At 42.1% G+C, this 25,216-nt stretch overlaps 1 protein-coding gene across 2 annotated transcripts in view; it reads right to left on the bottom strand.

Moving 5' to 3' along the window:
• Rhoj (ras homolog family member J) overlaps positions 1-23,919 on the bottom strand; it is a 92,831-nt gene extending 68,912 nt beyond the window's left edge. Inside the window, exon 1 of one of the 2 annotated variants that reach the window (XM_010638759.3) lies at positions 23,218-23,919. In XM_010638759.3, coding sequence (XP_010637061.1) covers positions 23,218-23,374 — 157 coding nt within the window. In that variant the 5' untranslated portion in view covers positions 23,375-23,919. The remainder of the gene's footprint in view (positions 1-23,217) is intronic. The other variant, XM_010638758.3, reaches the window with a different exon arrangement.
• Between the last annotated feature and the right edge of the window lie 1,297 nt (positions 23,920-25,216).

Raw genomic sequence — 25,216 nt, 5'->3', positions numbered from 1 at the left:
ACAGACTCTGGAAGCAGAGATTGGAATTATGCTGCCACACAGGAAAGAATATCTGAGACTTTCAGAAGCAGAGGAGGTAATAAAAGATCTGCCCCTAGAGGATTCAGAGGGAGTATGGCCTGTCACCACTCTGACTCAGGATTTCTACCCTCTAGAGCAGTGAGATAGTGTAAACTCTTTATTTAAGAGAGGTCCTGGGCCCCTGACTCCTGAAGGCTCATATCTATGCCATGACATTATCCAAAAGGCACTTAGTTGCTTAGGGAATTGATTTCCTATGTTTGATTTCACTGAGCTCACTATGACTGAGAAACAGTCCAGTGGGGTCTGGCTACTGCTGAAAATGGTGGCAAACCTTGGCACCATCTATGTGGCATTGATTTTTCAGGCATGCAGAATGTAGGAAATGTGGGATTGTAGAGGCTTTTGCCAGAACTTCAGAAGAAGGTCAATGAGGCCAGGCAAAAAATGTGTGACAGGGTCACAGTTCTTGCCGGGAGTTCATGAGAGCAAAACTGAAGGTGCAGGGGAGACTCAGGTAAGCTAAAGATGCCAGGAATGTGGAACATCTGCTAAGAAAAGCAGCAGTGAGCAAACCCAGCCTAGGAAAGAGGCCAGCCATGTCGACTGCAACAAACTAAATCATAGGAGAGGGGCTTCCCTCCTATGTACTGAGCTTATGTCTCAGTACAACCTGCCCTGGATACTTGGCATGCAGCTATAGGATTTAATGTTTGCCCTACTGGTTTTTGGTCTTTCTGTTGTCTGAATTATACTATCCCCTATTTCTCCCTTTTGGAATAGGAATGTTTACCCTGTGCCATTATACGTTGGAAGTATTTAACTTTTATTTTGATTTTTGTAGGGACTCACAGCTAAGAGTTTGCCTTCAGTCTCAATGGAGACTTTGGACTTTGTTTAGCAGTGCTGGAAATATTGACTTCAGCAGCTCTTACAGATGGACTAAGTGCATTTTGTCCTTTCATGTCCTGGCATAGATATGAGCCTTTCGATGATCAGGTTAAGAATGTCATGGTTTAGATCTCAAATGTCCCCCAAGGGTCTCATGTGTTTTGAGGTGGGGCCTGGTTGGAAGAGATGGATCACTAGAGGTGTGACCCAGAAGGGTGTATTTGTGCCTCTCGCTCCTCCTTTCTCTCTCAAGAGCTTCCTTTTGCCACGTTATTCTGCCTTGGCGTCAGTCCTCCACGGACCCTCCCATGTGTCTCTTAACAGCCATCCCCGATATCAGATTGACTGTCGTGATATTGCCATCATTTTAAACATTCACGTAACCCTCACATGGTCGCCTGATATGGTGTCACAATGCCTGTACCATTCCCTCACTTCATCTCACCTCACAAGCATTATAACAGTGTGGATCATCACGAGAAGAACGGCGAGTACAGTGTGATGAGATATTGGGAGCGAGACTGTATTCATATAAGTTTCAGTACGGTGCATTTTATAATTATTCCATTTTATTATCTATTGTTAATAGTTTGTGGTGCTTAATTTATAAGTTATACTTTATCATAGGTATGAACATGTAGGAATAAATATATGTATAGGACATGACACAACCTGCAGTTTAATGTATTTACTGGAGTCTTGGAATATATCTTCTGCAGTAGTGGGACTACTACATTAACTATGAATTTGGTGTAAAGTAAGCCTAGATGTTTACTAGACAGTAAATTCCTTGAGGTGTAGTATCAACAGTAAACAATATAATTACATCATGTCTTTAGAATAGAGTGTTTTAATAACCAAATATTCTTATTGTGAATCTTTCTAAGGCTATAAAAATTTATTTGCATGCTTGCTTAGAAACAATTCTTGGTACTGCAGATGGATGATCTGGAGATCCCCATCCCCCACCACTGAGATAATGCCAACAGTTAAGGCATTTCTGTCCATAAAAAGAAGGGGAAGACTATGTGTGCGTTATAGTACCTGAAGCAGAGACCTTCAGTTCTGAGCTCATATTGCTTATGCATTGTGAAAGAACAAATATGATTAACTGCATTCTTAGAGATGCAGTGTCAGACAAAGAGGAAGTCTTTGGTTTTTGCTGTAGTTCATGGCTAATTGCACATTATGTCCTTCTAGACTCATAGCACATTTAATATATAAAGTGATTTATTGCTGATAAGAAATAATAGCATTCTATAGTGTTTCCCAGCACACAAAGTGCTTTCACGTACATTATATAATTTGTGATTTCTTGGAGGTGTTTGGCTGACACAGATTAGCTCCCTGCCTGGGGACCTTTGCTGCATTCTGTTGTCAAGGAGACAGGTAATTTCCTAGATACCTGGTTTCAGTGCAAAATTACATTAGAGAGGGTTGTGGTAATAAATAAGCTCAACAAAGTATTTTTAAAGGCTTTCAGAGTTGAGTGAAATTGGACCATGAAGAGAGACTATAAAAACTTTTAAAGAGCTTTCATGGATAATATCATCTTTTTTAAAAAATATAAAAACATGTTGAAGTCATCTTTGAAGAATGAGATTGAACCCTAATGTGGAAAAACAGAGCTGTGCAGGGACCCTGGAGGGTAATGCTTGAGGAATATATTAATGCATCTCCTCCTCTTGTTCCTCTAAGAGGGTTGCAGTGCCTGCATCTCTGCCTTCTCTGACTCTCTCTGTCTCCCTCTCTCTCTGTCTCTCTCTGACTCTCTCTCTGTCTCTCTCTGACTCTCTTTCTCTCTCTCTCTCTCTCTCTCTCTCTCTCTCTCTCTCTCTCACACACACACACACACACACACACACACACACTCAAGTAGAAACAACAATAATTTGTAGAGTACTTATTTTGGTCTTTCAAAGTGTCCATGAAGTTCAACGTTGGAATACTCATGTTGAAAATTCCCTTCCCATTACTGAGCTGATGAGATAGTTATGGAAATTAAGCACTAGGAATATTTACAAACTTTTCCAGGAAACTCCTCAGGTATTAATTTCCTTATAAAGCACTGGACAGGGGGTAATGCAGGAGTTTTGGGAGACAATGCTCAGTCTACTGAATGTGCCCCTCTGCGTACCTTTGTGGATTACTTGAGATGGTGGCAGAGTAGGATAATGGCTAAGCATGTTGTGCACAAATGTGAACTTGGATGGAGATGAGAGAATATGATTTGTAATACTAAGGAAGAGCTGCCTCTCATTGTGGGGGTTTGGCACAGAGAAGATGGGTGGAATCCTAATGACAGGACAACTGGACCTCTTTCCTAGACCAATAGGTCCTTTCAGAACCAATGGTCTAAATGGCTGACCTTTGTTCTCACTTCTCAGTTACACCCAGCCCTCCACAAAGCCTGGAGGAATGAGGTGGGGCAAAGCCACTGAGGACCTGCATTCTGAATTCTGTGGGAAACAAACCAGGGGCCACCTAATTGTCTGTGATTTTTCAAACTCTGGTCAGACTCATTTTTGTCACCTGCCATTCAACAATGGTAGGTGAGTTGAGTGGACTCTTCTGTCTGCTTCCTTCCCTTCTCCTTTGCTGCTTGTGTTCTGCAGATTCATAGAACGGAGGAGGGCAAGAGATCAAATGCTTTTCGAAAGAGGTGCAGAAGAGTTTTCAGAAGCATCATATTCTTCTGCCTTTGTTCTCTTGAGATTCAGAATTAATTCAATACAAGGCTGCTCTCATTATGAGGTAGATCTGTTCATGACAATATCAACTCAGATCCTTTGAAGGGAGATGCCACCACCATGGTGGAAATTATATAGCAAGGACATCTTCAGACCTGTCTAATCTAAACCCCTCAATTTATATTAAAGCTTTTTTTTCTTTTCCGGTACCGGGGATTGAACTCGGGTCCTTGCGCTTGCAAGGCAGGCCACCGAACCGCTGAGCTAAATCCCCGGCCCTCTTAAAGCTTTTTTTTTTTTTTTTTTTTTTTTTAAGATGAGGTCTCACTATATCATCTAAGCTTGTCTTAAACTTGTGAGCTCGATGATCGTCCTGCCAAAGCCTCCCACAGAGCTGGGATTCCAGGTGCACACCATAATTCCCTGCTACTCCTTTGTTTTCTAGTTTAAGATGATCTCCTTGGGTATGTATGGGAGATTTACAATCTAATTCTCATTACTGGGACATCCATTAAATGTCAGGCCCTAGAAAACGTGCTATATTTTGTTAAACTTGTGAGCTCGATGATCGTCCTGCCAAAGCCTCCCACAGAGCTGGGATTCCAGGTGCACACCATAATTCCCTGCTACTCCTTTGTTTTCTAGTTTAAGATGATCTCCTTGGGTATGTATGGGAGATTTACAATCTAATTCTCATTACTGGGACATCCATTAAATGTCAGGCCCTAGAAAACGTGCTATATTTTGTATCACCATTCTCTCGTGTTAGAAATATAAGCAGCACTTATTACCAAGTGCTGTGTATAAGCACTTGTTATGGGGAAAAGAGGCGTGGCTCATTTGGAGGACTGTCTAGGCAGACGGGACAAAAGCAGCTATTTTAAGGGGTTATCACACAGCAGAGAGACAACAGAAGAGGGTGGCGGACAGCTTGGGAATTGTAGTGCCTCAAGAGACCAAGCACAACAATACAGATATTTGGATGTGGGGCATAGTGTATGAAAAACTCTAGTTTTGCTCTTTGAATTTCTGCATGTTTGCCATTGGATGAAAGTATGTATAAAGAGGGGAGGGGTTTTGGAAGTTCGGTGAAAACATCAATCTTTTTTCTTCTGAGGAACACTTGGATCTTCTCTAAGAATATCCAGCTTTCTTCTGTTCAGTGCCTACTCTATCTAATAGCCCAGGACTCAGGCAGAGCATGCTTTCAAAGTTCTTCTCCTGGGTAGTGAAACGGTGTCATCCAAGCCTGGACTCCAAGGAGCAGTGAGTTTCTGTCAGCGTCTTTCTCCCTAGAATATACAGAATCTACTTGTTTCTGAGTCTTGATGCTAAAATGAAACAAGAGCAAAAGTTTGGGGAGTTGTAGAGGAGGCTTGCTGTCTGCCTCAAAGTAAGAACTGGGATGGATCTTCGTAGAGAAAGGACCAAGGGTTTGGGGCTGAAATAGCCTTGCCCTTGAACAATCACAGAAAAAAAAAATTCACTTAATTTTCTCTTTCCATAGATTTGACAGGCATTGCTCCAGGGTAGACTCAAATTATTTCTTCAGAATCACTGATTAATTCACCAAAGGAGAAATATGCAGTATTTCTTCATTCCCCTTGCATTATGGAATAATTTCCATAACTGAATTTCTATGATCCTCACATATACTATTAAAATATTTCTTGAGTCTGTTTTCCTTGATAAAGGATAAAATTTAAATAGCATTAGCATGAAATCTGGCTTATCCAGGATACTCCTCCAGATGAGACTCCACTGCCTTGGACATGCGTGAAATTCACTAGGTAGGAATGATTTAGAGGGAGAGGAAAACCTTTCATGCATATACTGAAGAAAGTGTAGGCACTTTTTAAAAAGGAGTGGGAGAATACAAACAAAAGACTAAGAACAAACAAAATTTTTTTTGATTAGCATATTATTGATCATAAGAAGCAGGAGGGGAAAAAATGTATGACTCTGAAGTCGCCATTGCTAAATACTTTGTTTCAAGGTTGTTGGTGCCTATTTGCAAAGAAATAGAAAAATACTACATCTTTTAATGGACAGGTGGATCATTTGTGGGCTGACCTCTTTTACCTTTCAAATGTTTTGCCTCCTGCCCATTGGCAGTCTGGGTTAATTGCAGTTTGTGGGGGTAACCAGACCTTGGCCATCAAAGTGAAGCTAAGTTGTTAGCATAGAATTCTCTTCCTCATGTCAAGGAAGCAGCCTTTTAAACTGCTCACAGGATGGTGAAAGATGGGGAAACCGAGGCAGCGATGACATCAGGAGAGAAAACTGGGGTGCACTATCAGCTCTTTGTGCCATGGAAGGTGAATAAAATGTGTTTTTCTAAATATGTGGAGGCATTGAAAGCTAGCATCTATTTACTTATATCTCTGATTCCCATTTATCCATTTTACATCACATTAAGAACTAACAGTTGGATATTAGTTGACATTTTGGAGATCACTCTTAGACCAACATACAGAAATAGGTATATTGTGAAGTAATTTCTTTGGCTGTGTGTGTATTACTGTATTTAAGGTTAGTTCATGATGTATTTAGGACCAAAATGACTCGTGGTCTCTTGTAAGTGCTTGGGGTTTGTTTATCATTTGAAGCCCACAATTTCTTCCCATGTCCAGACAAATCCACTGAGTTCCAGACTCTCTGGTACAGAATATCTTTTGTGCAACTGGAATTCAACCTGTAATAACTGGTGAGGTTGGTAAATGGCATGTTTGCCTGGTATATGTGATCCTTAAGAAGATTTTAATATGTTAACTGGTGAGGAGCGAATGAAGTGTAAGAGTAACTCAGGATGACTTGTGATCTATAACCTACTAAATTCCAAGTGAGACGGAATAGCTGTAAAAGTGATGGAGTAGTCAGAACTGTAAAAGCAGGTGGTTGATGGTGGGCAGAGCAACCAAAACATCTATAATACCAAAAACTGTGCCAGCCTAGGGAGCCAAGAAGAAGTATGCCCTCGGCATGCCAAATGAGGCCCCTCAAGCATATATGAGGATCTCATAATTACATTAACTCTAGAACCAAGGAAATCTTGTCTTCTGAAAGTCATAACTTGATATAATGCAGATAAAACCGGGGATAATTTGATGGAGATTTATTCAAATGTCAGAAGCTAAATGTGGTGGTCTCATTTTGTGACTTCAGTTCTCTGCACGTAGTTAAGATGACCTAATTTAATTTGAATACTAAGGGGAAAAAAAAGGTACAAGTGAGCTGAAATATTCTTTAGTCTAAGCCTCCTGTTAGGGCTCCACCTAACCATGTCGATGAGATTGCCATTCTTGTGAAAAAATTGCAAAAGCTACACTGTGCTGGCTGTAGGTTTGAAGCAAATTGTAGTAATTGACTTGAGGTGAATTCATAAGAAGCTTTCCATTAAAAAAAGAGAAAGAATAGGTCAAATATGAATGGAGTTAGAAGAATCTAGGTGTATGAAAAAAGAGAATCTGAATGTATGGTCTGAGGATAACAGCGACGAACCCTTCTTTGGTCTTTAAATACATGCAGAGCCATTCTTCTGAGAATAATAATGAGATTTTCTCCATCGTTGCTGGGCTGGAGGAAGAGGAAATGGCTCTGATCTGCAGCCTGAGAGCTTTATTTTATCAGAAAGAAAGAACTTAGTATGGAGCATTATTAAGGGGATCACTGAATGAAATGAATAGAGCAGAACCTCTACAGCAAAGTTTATGTCTAATATTGACATTTAAGATTTAGCATCCACTCGCTGTCTCTTTTGAAAAGTTTGGTTAAAAACATGTTTACTATTGAAAAATTTTAGGTCTTTCATTTACCAGCTTGAACTATTGCAAATGTCATATGAAATTCATTTTAGTGGAGGAAATAAGAATTTAGGGCTCCTTGTGCAAGCTAATCCAATATGAAGAGAAGAGGGAAACAGTCCAGAGGGAAGAAAGCACAGCTCCTTTTCTTCTAATAACCCTTTCTTTGACAAGCATGAAGTGCCCCAGTATTGGTGTAGATTAATGTATTCATTGTGTCTCTTGCAAGCTGATCAGCTGAAAATTGCTATATGGTACTTTCTGAGAAATGACTAGTTATATTTTATAGACATTATTCATAATTCTTAGGAGGTTTATACATGGCATATATTAAGGAGATTAGTTGCTCATTATTTTCCCTCTCGATTAATTTCATTATTTGAAGTGTCATCCAGCACGTCATTTAAGGAATTAATACTTTCTGCTTCTATGATATAGCATCAGAGAAACAGAGATAATACAGACCCTTAATATAATTAGGAAAACAACTTCATGCCTAGACAAAGCACTCAGAACTCACAAATTTGCAATTTGAAAGCAAAACTTCGTGGTTTTAAACAAGGCCAATACAATTTTTTTCAATGTGTGTCCCTGACCCTTAGGATGTATCCTCTTAGAATGTGGGAGGATAAATAATTTCAACATAGGAAAATTATCCTGATTATTCAGACAAGCGCTAACTTCGGTGAAGTACAAGGTTATGACAATGGGGCTCTTGGATGTCTTTTACTTATTTATTTATGTATTCAATTATGCAATAAACATTTCTAGATGGGTCTTGTGGACTCATTCCCAGGCATTAGGAAATACGAATAAATAAGGCAGACAGAACTTTGCTTTCAGCAAGTGTATATTTTGGAAGGAGAATAGCAACAGAAAATTAAATAAGATAAAAACTAAAGAGTAAACAAACAGGTTCTGAAAGGGAATCCAATTTCCTCAGGAAGGTCTGGCCTCACTGAAGAGGTAACACTGGACCTGGTAGAGTCAAATCTCAATTTTACCACTTCCTAGCCACATGATTCCGGAGAAGTTATTTCTCTGAGCCTCAGTTTCCTCACCTGTAAAGTGAGGATACTGATTACCTAGAGACAATGCAAGACTCAAGCACAATACCGAAGTTAACCCAGGGCTTGACATCCAGGAAACACTCTGCTATTTAATATTAGCTAACGATTATTTTTATTACTAACCCACTAACTGTTACTGCCAATGGGTCAGGAACCAAGTTCACTGTGGAACATTCTGGTCAGGCCACACAGGGTGTTGCTTCCCTCTTGTTAGCAAGTCGGATCACATCCCGAGGCCCGATTCCCCGGTTTGTGGTGAGACAGCCTGACAGACTCCAGAGGAAGGCCGCGTCCCCTCCAGCTGCAGTGCCTGTAGATGAGTTATCCAGATAAGGGCGGCTGACTTCCGGTTGTGCAATTTCTGCCTCGCTCAGAATTTACACCCTCTCTTTTTCAGGAACCAGTTCTTGCTCGAATGCAAGCATTTTTGTACTCGGAGAAATTATATTGTAGGAGGGTTTCCATTTTTTTTTTCTCCTTTCCCTCAACTGTTAGGTCAAAGTACCAAGCAGAACAGAACGGTTTGCAGAGGGGAAACAGATGTGTACTGTGCATTTCATAATCACAAGGCTGGATAGATGTGAAGGAGCAATAACAGTTTCCAACACAGAACTGCAGCAAAAACACCCCAAGGATACTAGTCTCACTCCTGTTTTTTTTGACTCCTTTGTTTCTTCCCACGAGACTCAGTATACCTCCAATTTTCCTTGGTGGCCCTTTTGAAGGTCTTACAGTCATACCGATTATTTTATGGGCAGCAGTTCCTGGGAAAGAGGGATCTATGCTTATGCTGCTTTGCAGACTCTGTCCAAGCTCGAGGCTGTTCTGCCAGCCGCTGGTTCTTCATGCACTCGAGTCTGCCTGCTGGCTCTTTCCCTTGGACACTGTACCATTCCCACAAGCCTCTGTCCTGCCTCTCTGCCCTGTACCAGTCACTCCCGATACCTGCTGATTTTCACCCTCCTGGGTCCCCCTGCCAGGGTCTCTCTCAGCGTGCTCGCCATGGGGATGGATAATTTTTGAGAGCTCCTTGGTTCCTCATTTAGGAATTTGCTAGCTGTTTCCCAGAGACTCTAAATGCCCCTTCTGTTTCACATAATCTGCTAGAAGTCCTCAAGTCAAGGGATTTTATACTTATATCTATTTTTGTATTTTTTTTTTCTTTTTTGAGACAGGATCTTGCTAAGTATTTCAGGGTGTCCTTGAACTCACTGTGTAGCCCAGGCTAGCTTCACAATTGTGGCGGTTCTCCTGCCTCAGCCTCTGAAGTGCTGGGATTGTAGGCATGCACCACCATGCCTGGCTGGTCTATCTGTTTTAAAATTGCTTTTACTGCTTGATGGTTGAGTACAGAATTGTTGCTTTTAGCTTGATTTATAGGCACCTGTGTAGCATGAAAAAGGATTTAGTGAACTTGTTAAGCTACATTAGCTTGAACTATATCAATTTGTGATATTTGAATAGTTTTGAACTACAAAACAGCAGTTTCCCAGGTTCGACCTAATAAGGATGCTTGCTGAAATTTGTATTCACAGCTCTTTCTTCTTTCTCTTAATGGGTCTGGGTTAGCAGTCCTGGCTTGGACCCAAGAATCTGACCTTTTTAACAGTAGTTTTCTTTACTACCAGGCAAATTTGAGAAATATAAGTACAGTATGTCAGTTGCAGTTGAATAAATAGTTAATTAAACATGGTGCTTCGGGCAGCTTATATGTCTATATGTAATTATTGTATTTGATCGAAGCGATTTCAACTTAGTGAGTGCGGTAAAGATTACCAAGTGTCACTTACAATCAGCTTGTCCCTTCCTCGGGCACACAGCTGGTCTCCCTCGCAGTTGTGCGTGGCCTGTAGTTCACGTTCCTTCTAGCACAGTGAGCAGGAAGTCGGTGAGCCATTTGTGGGCCTGTCCTGTGCTGCCACTCCTTAGTCTCCCACATTATATTGGCTACATGCAGAGCACCACAAAGCCCTAGGTGGTGGCAAAGTCCAAGATGGAAAAATGTGGACCGGCAAAGGATCATATAGGACAGAACTATCTCATCAATCAGAGCCCTACCCAGGTCTCTTAGATGATCAAGAAATACGATTCAACTAGTTTGACCCACTATAGTTTTGCATGTGTTTGTTACTACACCCTAGCTCACCTCGTGGTTTGGTACTGACATTCCAAGAACCTAAAAAGCGTGCTGCTGGCTTATCTGTTAGGCGGCAGATGGTGGGAAATCAGAGCAGGTTGGGTAGATGAAGATCTGTATTATACTGTGGTGAAACAGCTCGTGAAACCACTGTCTGTGAAATGTGAATGGTAAGCTTAGCTCCTGCTGAGTCCATAGCACTCTAGGAAAAGATAAGAATAAGCCATAATGCCAGTGTATATTCGTTGTTCTTTTGTGTGGTTAGTAAGACAGTATAAGAAAAGGGAGAGCTAAATTGTTGTTCATAGAGCAGAGATCGATAGAACACAGGTATTAATGATCATGTGGGGCTAAAAATTATTGTCTCTGAATTCCACAAACAGAAGACCCGATTAGAAAAGATCTGAGTAACAGATGCCCACTAAGACTTTTCTGTTAAACTGGGCGAATCTTTGCTCTATGTTGAAGACAAGACTCAGGTGTTGTCCTCCCTGAGCCTATTGTTTTACATAGCCTCCAGGTAGCTGTAGTTGTTTGAGAGCGAAAGAAAGCAGAAAAATAAATACTTTCAGTGAATATGTCTGGGAAGGACACACTGATCTTGGATGTGGTGACTGGCACAAGGAACTTACGTGAAGCCTAGAAAGTTTGCGAAGGAGCTGTATTTCCAAAGAAACTCTAGGTTTGGACTATACATAGCTGTGCCTGTCACAACTGACCCTCCCCTCCCCATAACAGGAAAGGCAAAGCAAGCTGAGAAAACTGTGAATCCCTTAAGCAAATCATACTCTCCAGGGCCCAGGTTAGATGTGTGCCATGGAGAAAATGGATAAGGAAGAAATCTTCAGAGGGCTGAGCCAGAAGAGTTGAGAATAATGGACAAAAGTATTTCTCCCATCAAGACCTCGATGGCACCAAAGTCAATTCAAGAACTTTCCCCTACTGCCAGGGCAAGGGGGTCTTTCCAGAGCTTGTGATTAGGATTTTTGTATTGCTCTGTGTCTCTTATTCCCCCCCTTCTGAACATCTTGGTCATTCTGCTCTTGTCCACCACTGTATAAGGGGTGTGTTTATGTGTGTATTCTGTTTATGGGCTCGATGACTGGTCTTGCATTGGACACGAGGAATCACTTCTAGTTCAATGGAGAGCCTGATCCATCCCCATGTAGGACTTTGGTGTGGAGACAGAGTCACAGTGGGACTTTGGGTGGTGCCTCTGGGGAAAAGCACGAGTTTGCTTTACACGTGGGAAAAAGTGTGTAAGGATATTTGGTTGGAAAGACTGCAGGAGAGATGGCTAATTTCCACCCAAGTACATCCTTTCTCTTTTGGACACGAAGGTAGGCATTTTCTGAGCCTCCCTCAGAGTGAGGCATGGCCTTGTGACTCAGTTATCTGCTGTGTGGAGTGACTGGAAATGATGACTGTCACTTCCAGCCTGGGCCATGACTGTCCATTCAAGTTTTTCCTGCTCTTTCTCATCAGGCTGGTTGGATGCAGATAATGACAAGCCCCTCAGGGATGGTTGGGCCGCAAGACAGAAGCATTTTGGGTCCTGAGTAACCACCTGGAGGAAAGCAGCCCTACTAACTTGGATACTGGACCAGGGACATAACAATAGCTAGGAATAAATACCCTGCATCACATTAATCCCTCAGGTGCTTGTATCTATTTATTATAGCAGGTTGGCATACCCTAACGGTGGCTTTTAAATAAGCATCATTAATTAAATAAGTGTCCTTCTATTGCTTGTTATTTTGCAGTCTTCACTTACTCCATTACAGACAACTTGTCCCTAGGAAAATTGATTAATATCTTTCTGTCTTGGTCTCATCATCAGTATAACTGTGAAAGTTATAGCATCTCATAGGAACATTGTAGGCAGACGAAGAATTGATCTATGAAGATACTTCATCATGTATGGTTCAATCCCCAGTACCACCAAAAAAAGGAAGGAAGAAAGAAAGAAAGAAAAGACAATATTTTAAGTATTCCAGAGTCACAGCAAGGAGTATGTAAGTGGACAGCTCTTGTTAACATTGTCCAAATGGATTCTAGTGGTGGTCTAGTTCCAAGATCCCCACCACCGGACTGCTGCGGGAGCACACGTGGCCATAAGGACCTTCCCTTGGGAGCGAGGAACACCATAGATAAAGGCTGTATTGTGGACCAAGGGAAAATGCTGAGTAAACGTGCATGGGTCATGTCCCTTTGTTTTGTGAAAATTGGGCATATCCAAAGAGTCAGTGAGTTTCAGAGTATTCAGGGACAGTGCCAGGCCACTCTGCGACTCAGCGTTGGTGCCTGTTAAACTCAGGATGGGGTTTATTCAGACTCTGTTATCCTTGAGAAATTAACTGTTTGGTTTCTGCTAAGTTACCCAGAAGTGTCACGGACTTTTGTTGGTGGGAAAGTGCATTTTCAGCCAAAGGATAACTTATCTTTACACGAAGGCAGGCTCTGTATAGATTTCTGGGGATCTCATGCTCAGGATGAATGAGGGAGGCAGTTTTTGAGGAGTTTCCTCACCTGTCCTTCCCTGAGAGCCTCGTTTGTTACATGCCTCCATCCTGCCTTTGTAAACAGGGCAACTACAGCATATCTAAGAACCGAGACGGCCAAGCTCTCCACCCATCTCTGAGCCAAAATTGCTATTTGTCCCACAGCAAGAGGGAGAGACAGCTGATTCTGAAAAAGCTGTCCTGGAAGCTGTGGTGCCTGCAGCCCAGCTTCAGTGAGCGACAGAGGCTCAATCGATGAAGCGTTTCCTATGCTGCATGGGGCAGGGAGCAATGAAGATGGGAGGCCAGGCTGTGTTGAGCTGAAAGTCTTGTTCACGGGGAGCCCGTCCTCTGGGGCCTGAGCTGCCTGCAGCCCACAGCCGGGGTGGGGTGTCATGAGCGGCAGAGGCAGTGTCCAGCCCCGGAGCAGGCCTTCCTTGGTCACAGATGCAGACTTTTCTTTTTCTACTGTTTATTAGATTTTCTTTCTCACTCCTAGGAAAGTTTGGCTTTGAGAGCATTTCCCACCCCAGGGGCCTCAGAGGGAGCTGGCCAGCCAGGCTTCATGGTGCCATGTGTCCTCCCAGAGTCCAGAAAAAAGCAACACCTACATATCATACTGCCCCAAAGAGACTGGGGGATGAGCAGCCTAAGGGATTGTGGGTTTTTGAGGGCAGAAACACGGCGAGTGACTCAACTGGTCCACTTTTGTCTCCCTCTTATGACCTTCTTGTGTATTTTTAATCTAAGGTTAAGAATGTGGTGATTTATTTTATGGTCCAGTGAGAGTTGCTTTAGGTTTTCTTCTGACAAAATAAAACATCCTTTTTTTTTTTTTCTTTGGTACTGGGGATTGAACTGAGGTCCTTGCGCTTGCAAGGCAGGCCACCGAACCGCAGAGCTAAATCCCACAAACAGCCCATTTGCCCATCAGTTGGAAACTGGATAAAGAAGATGTGGTTTTTCTATAAAATGGAATACTACTCAGCAATAAAGAACAAGAAATTAGATTCATTCATAGGAAAATGGATACATATTGAGGATATACTCCTAAGTGAAATAAATAAGGCACACATGTATAAATACCAAATAGTTTCTCTGATGTGAATAAACAGCAATAATATATAAGATCCTAATAAGATTACTGACATTGTGAAATGGGAAGAAAGGGGCTAAAGGTGTAGGGAAGGAGGGATGGGTAGGGGAAGGGTAATAAGGGAAAGGAAAAAAATGTGAGATAATGAAAAGATGGAAATAAAGTGTTTGTAGATGGGGAGGGGAAGAGGGGGTGAAGGGAGGGCAGGGACAAGAGGAAAAAATAAGAACCAAGACCTGTCATGTAGAGGTACAGGATCCCAACAATGAATGTAACTGCACTGTATCCCTAAAATGTACCAATAAACTCAATTAAAGCTGAAAAAAAAATGAAACACCCTCTTTTTTGAGTGAATCCTTTTTTTTAAAGCAAAATTCACATTTTATTTAGATTGAAACTATACAAAATTTTCTTCACCAAAAGCAACAGCAATATCTTCTGTATTATTTCTAGGTAAACCATAAAACATTCATTTTGTAGGTTTTTGGGTTTTGCTTATAAGACGAGGCAGTAGGTAAGAGTCATGGGAAAGGACAGAAGAAGACAAGTCAGTTGCCTGCATGGATGGCCACTCATTCTGCCTTGATGGTGGAGCAGCAGTGTTCAGCAGTCACCTGCCAAGAAGCTCATGAAGATGTGGGCTCCACGAAGGAAGGTAAACAGCAACAACCAGCTGTGGAAAAACAGTGCAAGCCCTTCTACTCGAGCGTTAACTGTAACCTCTTCTTTTAAGTTCCTTTAGTAAAGACCAAATCTACATTGAAATCTGGTGAGCTCATAAAGTTCTCTTTAGTCATTCCCTTAACTGTCCATTCGATTTTCAACACACTTAAAACTCCTACTAATCACAGGACAGAGATGGCCTTCACCATATCGTTTTATAAGACGCATTCCTTTCTCCCACACTACCTCCAAATTCATTTCCTCAAAAACTGACAACTCAATACTTGAAAGCAGACGCACAATGAAAGTGTGTCATCTAAAATGACTTAATTCAAACAATTCCATCGTGCCCCCCGCAGAAGTCATGCCGAAGTGAGGTGTGGCACTTACACTGCTGTCTTCTGGAAGGACAGACAGGTCTCAGGTGCACAAGAGTTCAGCAGGGCCATTAGAATATGGAGATCATCAATGGCTAATATATTCAATGACAGGCCTATAGGATAGCATATTCAGTGATTAAGTGGCCCACATACCCCTATAGCTTTTCTTTCAAATTCCAAATATAAGAAAAAGCCCACTTTAAAAGTCTCTTTGGGGGCTGGGGATTTAGCTCAGTGGTGCTGCTGTCTCCCTCGCAAGTGCAAGGTCCTGAGTTCGATCCCCAGTACCCCCTCAAAAAGTCTCTTAGGTATTTTCAACAGTTTCTTAGTTATCTGTAGGAAGCTCTGATTTAGTTGTATATAGTTTGATATATGTGTCCACCATTAAGTCCAGATCACATTTTATATCAAAATTTATGTTAAGCAGAGCCAAGTTACTTGACCTCTGGTCTGCCAAAGTGTTCCTCCGATATGCTTTGAGACATTTTCATACATTTTCATAGCGTTCATTCTCGACTTTCATTACAGGAAGAACAGGAAGAACTAGATGTCAGGCAGATGGAGGGCTTCATAAATGGTGCACAGAAGCTCTGTGTCTTTCCCTCTGTGTTTCTATTTGATTCCCCAACAATGAAATTCAAATTCATTGTCAGGACTGGGTGAGTCACGCCCTCTGATGTGCTGAGTGTGAGCCGGCCCATGACTGAGGGTACCAGAGACAAGCATTGAAGAGCTTTGAGATGCTGTTCTGAGAATACATGTTTAAGTTCCTGGATAATGTGTTCCACTGTGGGGACACTCAGGGTTTCTTTACAGTAACTCTCAGAGGTTCACTGAGGTTCCAGGTTACCTAGTTCAGCCCTATGAAGTTTCCCTGGGAATTTCATTTGAATATCAAGTTTGGTTGCCAAATTTATGGCTTCCTCAAACCAAAACTCATGATGAACCTCAATATTTTCCATCACTCCATTGAGCAAGTGCAGTAGAGTGGTCAAGCTATTGGCTGCAAAGACAGCAGAAGTTTGTCCCTGAGATTTTTCCCACAGGCCCTTGTAAAAGATAAGACATTTTTAAGACCAACAATGGCAGCAATAAAACAAAAATCTGTTACTGCACTACAGAGGAGCACAAATGCCCGGCCAGCTACGCACTGATTCCACCTAATGTTTGTGTCACTATTTATACCACCTAAACGTAAAACAAGATCTTGCTGGAGGTCCACTAAAACTGCAAAAGCATCACACCTGCCTGTCCACTGAGAATGACATATTTCCTTCAGTTCTTTACCCCTTTCTTCACTGTTCTGGAAAAGATCAGAAATTACATGGTCAAGTTCTAAAAGTAGTTGCGGTGATCGATGGAAAAAAGAACAAACTTCCTTAGTTGTTCCTAATGCAAACGATATGCCCACCACACGTTCAGGCACAGGAAGAGCAGTGTGCAGATCGCCTGGAGATGTTTCTCTAGAAGCAGCAGCTTTCATTTTGGAAGGAAATCCACTGGACACCATATAAGCCTGGCCACCACAATCCTCCATATTTTGTCCCCACTTTTCGTTATTGTCGTGTGAAGTCTCACAGCCAAAATTTCCACATCAGCTTCCTAAGGCAGAAAGCCCACAATTCCTCTCTCAGGTTATGAGATTCATCTGCAAACCTTACCAAGACAGGTCAGCGCTCTTCTCCTGCTGGGTCCACCATGTCATCGGTGATGATGGAATACAAGTGTGAGTCCCTCACGACCCTGAGATTTCTTCCCTAATACAGCTCTCACAGATCTCCAGCATCCGTTTCTGCTGTGTTTTTGAACAGAGCAAGGTGTTAATAGCTGTGGTCTCCAAGCGCTTTCTCAGAACCTCTTCGCCAGCATTTATCCGGCGCTCCAACAAAGCTTGAAAGTTACCAGGCCTAGAGAGACCTGCGGGATTTTGCCGGTCTCATGCCCAGCCAGAGGTATGTTTTGTTTTCCCGTAAGAGTCAAAATTTCAAATAGAGACTTTAAGTTTTCTTTGTTTTCCTTCTTTTCAAGGGTTAAAGGTAAAATGTCTTTATCCTGCTCATCCCCCTGTGTTTCAGCTCTGGGATTCCGAGCATTGCTATTGTTTCTTTAAGTTTCTATTCCTGTCCAGAAGTTTCATCAGTTTTTTAAAAAATTTATTTTGTTTTGTTTTGTTTCATTGTCCTGATCTCATCTTTACTCAATTCTTTCATTTCCTGTGTCGACTATGTGGATTGCTCAAATATTGTTAGTATTGCATTATCTCGAAGAACGGTCCTGTAAGGACTCTTCCAATTTTTTCACAAGTACCTGCTTTAATTAATTTTGAGAAATAATCCAATCATTCTTTAGTTTTCTGATGCCTCTGCAAAATGTATAGTTCTACAGCTCATAGAGGTCTCGAAGTGTTTGGCACACAACTGATAATGTTTATTTAGCTAATCAGGAGTTTTATCTTCTAAGTCTGCTCTCCTCCAATTCTCCACCCGCTTCTGGCACCTGGCCGAATCCCGCCTGTAGAATCCCGAAGGAAGCCGGGTCGGATTGCTTGCTCTTTCGCGTGCAGTTGTGGGCTCCGCAGGCCGGCCCAGTCCTCCGCTCCCTGCCTCTTCAGGGCAGTCCGCCCAGAGATTCTTAGGAGTCTTCAGAAGAGCAAAAGGAACTCCCGAGTAAAATTTCCCAAATGGACAGAGCTCTGTCAGAGCTCTCTATAAGCCTGGGACTTTGTTTTCGTTTGCTTTTAATTTTATGTTGCCCTCCCCCCGCCTGTGGACTGGGCACGTTTCCCCCACTTTCACCCCACAACCACTCTGGCGGTTATGGATGGATGTGATTGAGTCTACCTTAGGCCGACTGCCATTCAATGTGGTGGGAAAAGTTAGAACTGACTTTCAGTTCTCTGCGCAAACAACTTTCTTTTACATCTCATTCAGCTGATAGAAAGACTAGAGTTTTCTCTTTTCCATGAATTGTGTGACTTCCTGCATAGGCCATTTGGGTTTGCAAAATATTGGCTTGAAGTAAATTTCCAAATTCAATGGCTTTTGACAAAGAAGCCCTAGGAGAGATGAGTGTTGGAAGAAAGACTCTTAGACAAATTCTGCTTCAATATAGAAGATGAGGCAAATGGTGAATCAAGCATATTGTAAACAGGCTTCCACTGGAATTGGCTTTTTTCACACACCCATTACGCTAACGTAAGAGTCATGAATGCAATCTAACCAATATACAACCCGACTAAAATCAAATTAAAGTTTTATCTTGAAGTTATATGTCATGTGAAATGTTAATTGACAAAAATATTATACCATTGAAGACTCTGCTACAAAACCCAGAGTTAAAGATGCAAAAGCTCTAAAACATCTTGAGCCTTCCCTGGAAGTGGGGTGGCAAGATGAATCAAGAGATATTTCTTAGATACACTTGTGAAACACATGAGCGACCCTTCTGCCTTCATCATGTTGCCCCTGCTGCTCAGATTAGCCTTCAGTTACACTCGGGTTACTCTGGAAAGTGCTCTGCAGTAAGTGCTAGAAGCGTTCGAGTAGGCCACCCAACATTTAGGTTGGCTTTTGAATGTAAGGCAAGGGAAGACTATTCCAAGTGACATTTACATAATGTGGGACTATTCTGTTCAATAGATGCAACCCTGTTCATTTAGGTCAAGACAACTTAATACTCTAGCACAATTACAGTAGAGATTAACACAGATATCTAAAATGTGAACAAGATAGTTAAAAGAGAGTAAATGTAATAAATATTTTCTATATTCACATATAAAGAGATACCTATTGGCCTAGCAACTTGTTTATTTATTCATCAAAGTTTTAATGGACCAGGAACTATCTAAATTCAGAAGTGACCAAGATAATTAAGATAAGCTAATTTTATTCAAGAACTACTGAGAATCTAATTAAGATTCTGCTTTTAGAAGTTAGGAATAATTTAAATACATAATGTCACGGAGTGTTGAGTATTGTGAAGAAAGGTGGTACAAGGTCAGAGTGAGAGTGTGGTACATGTGTAAGTGCATGAACACATGTTAAATAATGTGGTCACTTGAAGATAATAGTAGGGTAGGGTAAGAGCAAGTGCAAAATCTTGAAGGAAGGAAGGAGTTTTGTGTGTTTGAGGAACAGCGAGATGGCAGGTGTGGCTACAGCAGAAACACGGAAGAGGAGAGTGTCAGGAGGTGAGGTAGGACAGGAACGGGGACAAAGTCATGGAGTGCCTTGTACATGACAATGAAGGATGGGGGGTGAGTGTTAGGGACGGTATGGGAAGAGTTGTGACTGCAGATATTTTCTCTGGGAGCTGGTGTGGAGAACTGACTACAGGGGTCAAGGCTGGAACTAGGGAACTGGGAGGTGATTACGAGAGATGATGGTGGTTTGCCCAGGAAAAGGCAGTGGCGGTGATGGCAAGAGGTAGAGTACTATATGCTGACTCTTGAGCTGACTTTGGAGGAGAAAAAGATAATACTAATATGTGAATGGAGAAGGACGAGAATGCTGTCATAGGAAAAAAGGAATAAGGGAGAACTCCAGAGTTTTGTTTTCAATCACCACTGAAGATAATGGTCATGTTCCTATATAGGGCAGGCCAGAGAAAGAGTAGATTGGGGGAAGTAAAAGCTTCTGTTAGGACGAATTAAGTTTGGATGCCCATTAAACGCCACAGGGACAGTTGAATATATGAGTGTTCTGGGGTTTAGGGGGTAGAGATATAAATGATCAGTATGCAAATCATATTTTAAGCCATGTGACTAGATATGATTAACCATAACATGAACTTAAATGAGGAAAAGGACCCGAGGGACTGAACAGTGACGGGGTTGTAATGAGATAAAGGAGGTGGACAGGGGAAATGGAGAGAGATTTACTAATGAGTGGAATAGAACCAGGATAATGTGGCACCCCAGAAACCAGGTGAACAAAGTATATAAGGAAGCCTTTATAACAGCTTCTAAGAAACCAAGAATCAGACTGGATTGGGCAAACCTTTTCTTTAAGGAGCTCATGGCATGGTAGGAATGGGAAATAAGGAAGAACACACACTGTTAGCCACGGTGGATGATGGCCCTAGGAATATAAACACATTTCCAGAGACGGATATGAGAAAGGGCAAGGAGCTCCCTCACAGAGCTAAGGAAAGCTACTGGGAGATATACAGTACTTTTGGATCCTGTTATTTGGGAGGAAGAGATAAAACCAAGATTTCATAAAACTTTAAAAACCTTCACTTTTCCATTTGGTTGATTTTCCTGCCACCCCTCATGCAAAAGTAATATTTCCCCTTGTAAGTTAACATCCTACTAGTATTACTCCTTGTAGACTTAGTCATCAATGATCAATATACTGGTAACTATTTCATAAGGCCAATAGTACTCTTCAAGAGGATACTCGTGGAATTATATTTTTTTCTTATTGCATCCTTTATCTTTTAATTATATTTTAATTTGATAGCTGTATGCAAGTGTACAGACCTATTCTTAATGCTAACAGCTACCAAAAAGACTAATACTTATCACATATGAAGTACCAAAAATGTTACCTATGTTAATTCATTCTTTTCTCATGAACAGTTCAAATACCTTTCCTGTCCTTGTTTTTACCTTGGTGTAATGGAGGCCCAGAAAAGTTAAGTAACTTGATCAAGGCAACAGAGACGATGGCAGAGCCAGAATTAAAACTGGATCATCCGGCTTCAGAGTTTGTCTTCTTGAGTAGTGTGCTGTACTTTCATTCTTATTATTATACATCTACTTTCCTGCAGTGGGTAGTTATTAGTGGAAAACCTTAAAAGGAAAATTGAAGTCTTCAGTGAAGTTTTCTAAAGGTCCAGAAACCTAATTACAGGTAGTCACTTCCAAGTTGGTCAGTGGAACCAAGGAATAAGACCCAGCAAGGCTGGGTCCAAATGGAAGAGATATTTAATTATTTTATAATTAATTTCAGGTTCTCATTTAACACCTATAGGGTTGTGTTCAACCAGTGCATATATGAGGGTGTGTGTGTGTATGTGTGCAACTAGTGTTTTGTGATGGAGAATATCTCTCTGCTAGTAGAAATGAGCACTTCGTTATGACCCTAGAGGTATGTGGCTCATGCCTTCATTTTTCTTCTAGCCTCACTGAAAGCACATGGGATGATTACATACTTAAAAAGCTTGAAGTGTAAGTCAAGGCAAGCACGTTTAGGGGTGTGTACTATGTGCAAAGAATTGCTCTCAGGGCAGTGGCTGTGGTATCTTGGAAGCTAAGGTAATACAGTAGCCAGAGTCTTGGAGGTGCTTGATGATCAAAGTGTTAAATAATTGAAATATAAAATAATCTAGTTGTAGCAGAATCTAACTGTGCTTCAGCTTTGGTTTGCTCTCTAAAGTTTTTAAAAATACCAATTGACTTTATTTCTACACACAGGTTTATCCTCTTTCTTCTTAACACCACTGTACGTGGTTCACGGAATAGATGGTGGTTCAGATATCTATTTTTTTTTTTAACATTGGAAGTTTCTCCTTTTAGTTGAGTTTGAGTTCCACCTTTGCTCTAAAAATTTTTAAAATAAGACACTAGTCATGTTTCCTTTCCTGGCAGAAAAAGAATGTAGAATAAATAACTTTTGCTATGATGCCTTTGGGACCAGAATCATAGGAACTTTCTCAAGGCAGAGAGCCATAAATTTGTTTTTTTTTTTTTCCTCAAAAGAAAAATCTATCTGTATTTTTTTCTTTATTCTGTCCTCATTTAAATGTTCTTCTCTGGGCATGGTTACTATATTTTAAAAGCTTAAGGGATCCAGTGTTAAAAATTTAAAAAATAATTTATACAAATGTAGAAAATGTGCTTCGAATGGATGCTATTCTCACTATAGTACTGTCCCTGTCTGCTATGCAATATTGTCATAAATCATAAACATGTAGGAGGAAGGGAAGACTTAGGTGACCAACTAGCTCTGGATAAGACACCAGTTCCCATAGGAGGAGGACTTCAAATTGTAACAGAGCAAAGTAAACACCCCTGCTGGCTTCCTGTGGGCCATTTCCTCTTTGCTGATCCTGATCCAAAGCCAAGGCGAAGAAAGAGAAATCTTACAAAACAAATCTCCGATAACTTGCTCTCCAATCATCAAGTCTACATATACCAGTCCTAAAACTTAGGTTGCAGTAAGCTTGAAGAATTTCATGAGTTCACACATGAGAAACTTAGTAAGAGTTGTTTCAGAAATTAGGAGAAAAAGTCAGTCAAAATAGGACAATTTAGACAGTGATGACGTGCTGACAAGTACACCTACAAACGTTAGAACACTGGAAAACAAAAAGTCCACAGAAAGCGGTAAGTTCTGATTACAGTTTCTTCACTGTCATGCTTTCACATATGTTACACTTATCCTTTTCAGACATACTTTAAAATCATTCAGGTCTCATTTGTTATTTTTTTTTCTTAAAACACACCAATTAAAAATGTTTCTTTTAATGCAAGATACAGATTGGCTAATTGATGTTTACAAACTTTTAATGCTTTTGCTCCCCATTTACAACCCCAGGAAAATGAAAGTACAGTATTTCAGCACCACGTGTTATAGAAAAAAATTAGTATTTTATATATTAGTTTAAGTATTTTCATTTGTGAATGGCAGCACGAAGTGAGTAGGTAAAATGTGGCAAGGCCATTTCTTTCATCAGTTGTGTGACTAGTGGTTTCTTCATTCTGTTTTTGACAGGGAAGAATTACGAGGCAGGTACACCGCATTTGAATATGTTCGCAATGCAAAGCCCATCACTTCTCAAGCAAATTTTGAGTAAGATCCCTGGCCCCGAAGTCTAGAGGACAGCTTGGGGTGTTTTGCCGAGTTACTTCTTTGTGGTCGAACCCTGAACGGCGCACACACCCTCAGCTGCACCATTCCGGCCAAGCCACACGTGAGCGCCCGCCCGGCCTCCCGCCCGGCGCCCGAGCTCCGGTCTTACCCGCGTAGTGGTCGAACACGGTGGGCACGTACTCCTCGGGGAAGGCGTCGTTGGCGTAGCTCATGAGCAGGCAGGTCTTCCCCACTGCGCCGTCCCCGACCACCACGCACTTCAGCATCCTCTTCTCGCCGCCGCGGTCTCCGTCCCTGCAGTTCATTCTCGCGGCTCCCGCTGCTCTGACAGCAGCCGCTGCTTCCAGAGCCCGCGAAGCGCCGGGAAGTTTGCGCTGCCTTCCTCGGGCCGCCTTAGATCACACCGGCGAGTGCCCGGCCTGCGTGGGCTCCGCCGCTCACCGTCCTGGGGAAGAAATGCCACAGGCTTGGGGGCATGGTGAACAGGCCCTGTCCCTTTCCCCTCCTAGTCCGAGCTAGGAAGCCCTCATTTCCACCGAATTCCAGCAGCGTCCTGGCAGTTTAGAAATTTCGGCAGCCGAGGGCTTCACTCTGCTCTTCCCCTTTCCAGGCTGGCTGAAGACACAGTGGAAATGTGCTAAATCGTCCCCATTTCCCACTTCATATCTAACATGGAGGAGAGCTGGGCTTTTTAATGGAGTTTTCCCCTTGCTTCCTCCAGCTTGCAGAGTGTCAGGAAATCATGGGTTTCCTGCCGAATTCCATATTAGGATCAGTGGGACGGGGAAGGCTGCAACAATGGGAGCTGTGTGTGTGTGTGTGTGTGTGCTTCTGGGGAACAATGCCAGGACCGGAGTGGGAAATCACTAGGGGTCCCTCTGCAGACGCAAGCTGTCCAACTTCCTGTCCCACCCGCTGCTGGTGAGGACCTCTGCTCCTGGCTGGCTGCAGAGTAGCTGAGAGAGGGTGGGAAGAGAGGGTTGGGGTGGGCAGAGAGAGCCATCCCAGCAACTGTAGGATAACATATGACATCATCCCTCTCTGAGTCACCAGTTAAAACTCTGCAAACTAAAAACGGACAGTTCTTACTTACTTCAGTGAGAAACCTCTAGTGATTCTTTTTTGCAATGAAGAAGAAAACCTTCCAGAGTCAGTGTTTTCGAAGGGAAACTTTTCTGTAGGTCGTTAAGTATAACGTGTATGATCAGGTTCACAAGCTACCGCATGTGAGCATAATACTCAAGCATGTATTCTGGGTTACAAATCCTTTTTTCTTTTAATGGTTGTAGCACATAAGAACCAGATGCAAGATGTTTCTTATTAGTAAACAAACACATAAGCGAGGCTCATACTTGACTCCGGTGGAAACGGGAGGATATGGGATGGCTTTTTGGTTTGTTTAAGGTCCCCAGTGCTTTCCTTTCTTGACTTAGTCCTCTTCCCTTGGGTGGGCCTAGCCCTCTTCAATTACAAAGGAGCCATTGGCAGCTAATTTATTTGTCTCTTGGCTCCCTCAGAATGAAGCCCTTTGAAGTTCTGCATTTGATTAATGTACTCGGTCTCGGAAAAGAAGTGGAACTCTGTAAATGTTTTCGACAAATGAGTTAAAATGGGGGAAACTTTTCTCTTTGGGAGTTTGAGAAATTCAGACTTTCCAATTGCTCTGAGTTTTTCTGGGGGAGGTGGGAGGGAGAAAAGTATGTTTTAGAAAGTGGCTGTCAATATATGTACCTCCACCTATTAAACACGTGCCATCATTTAACTGACGTAGCCCCACATTTCCTTGGCTCTGTGTTAATTTTTGCCGTGGTGCTCAGTGTGGCAACATTTCTTTCCTGGAATGGAAAGGGATTTCAGTTAAGTTACAGTGAATCAACGAGATTATTTTGTAGCAACAAACAATTCCCAAAGCTCACTGATTTAAAACGGCGCCGGCATTGTCGCTCCCCGTGTGTTTCTGCAGAGCGGTGCTGTCATTTGGAGGGTCGTGGGCTGACGGCATGAGCCAGCTCTGCGAGGGGGGCGGGATGAGCGTGAGGCCAAGGCCCGGCTCTGACAGCCTCCTCCTGGAGTCTCCCTCTGCTCACAGCAGGCCAAAGCAAGTCGCTCGCCCACGTTGGGTTGTTCAGGAGGGTCGGAGGAATGAC

The sequence above is a fragment of the Fukomys damarensis genome, unplaced genomic scaffold (assembly GCF_012274545.1).
Source record: "Fukomys damarensis isolate Sample0158 unplaced genomic scaffold, DMR_v1.0_HiC HiC_scaffold_21, whole genome shotgun sequence".
NCBI lineage: Eukaryota > Metazoa > Chordata > Mammalia > Rodentia > Bathyergidae > Fukomys > Fukomys damarensis.
The sequence above is the reverse complement of the archived record's forward strand: the minus strand, read 5'-3'. Positions and strand labels throughout refer to the sequence as shown.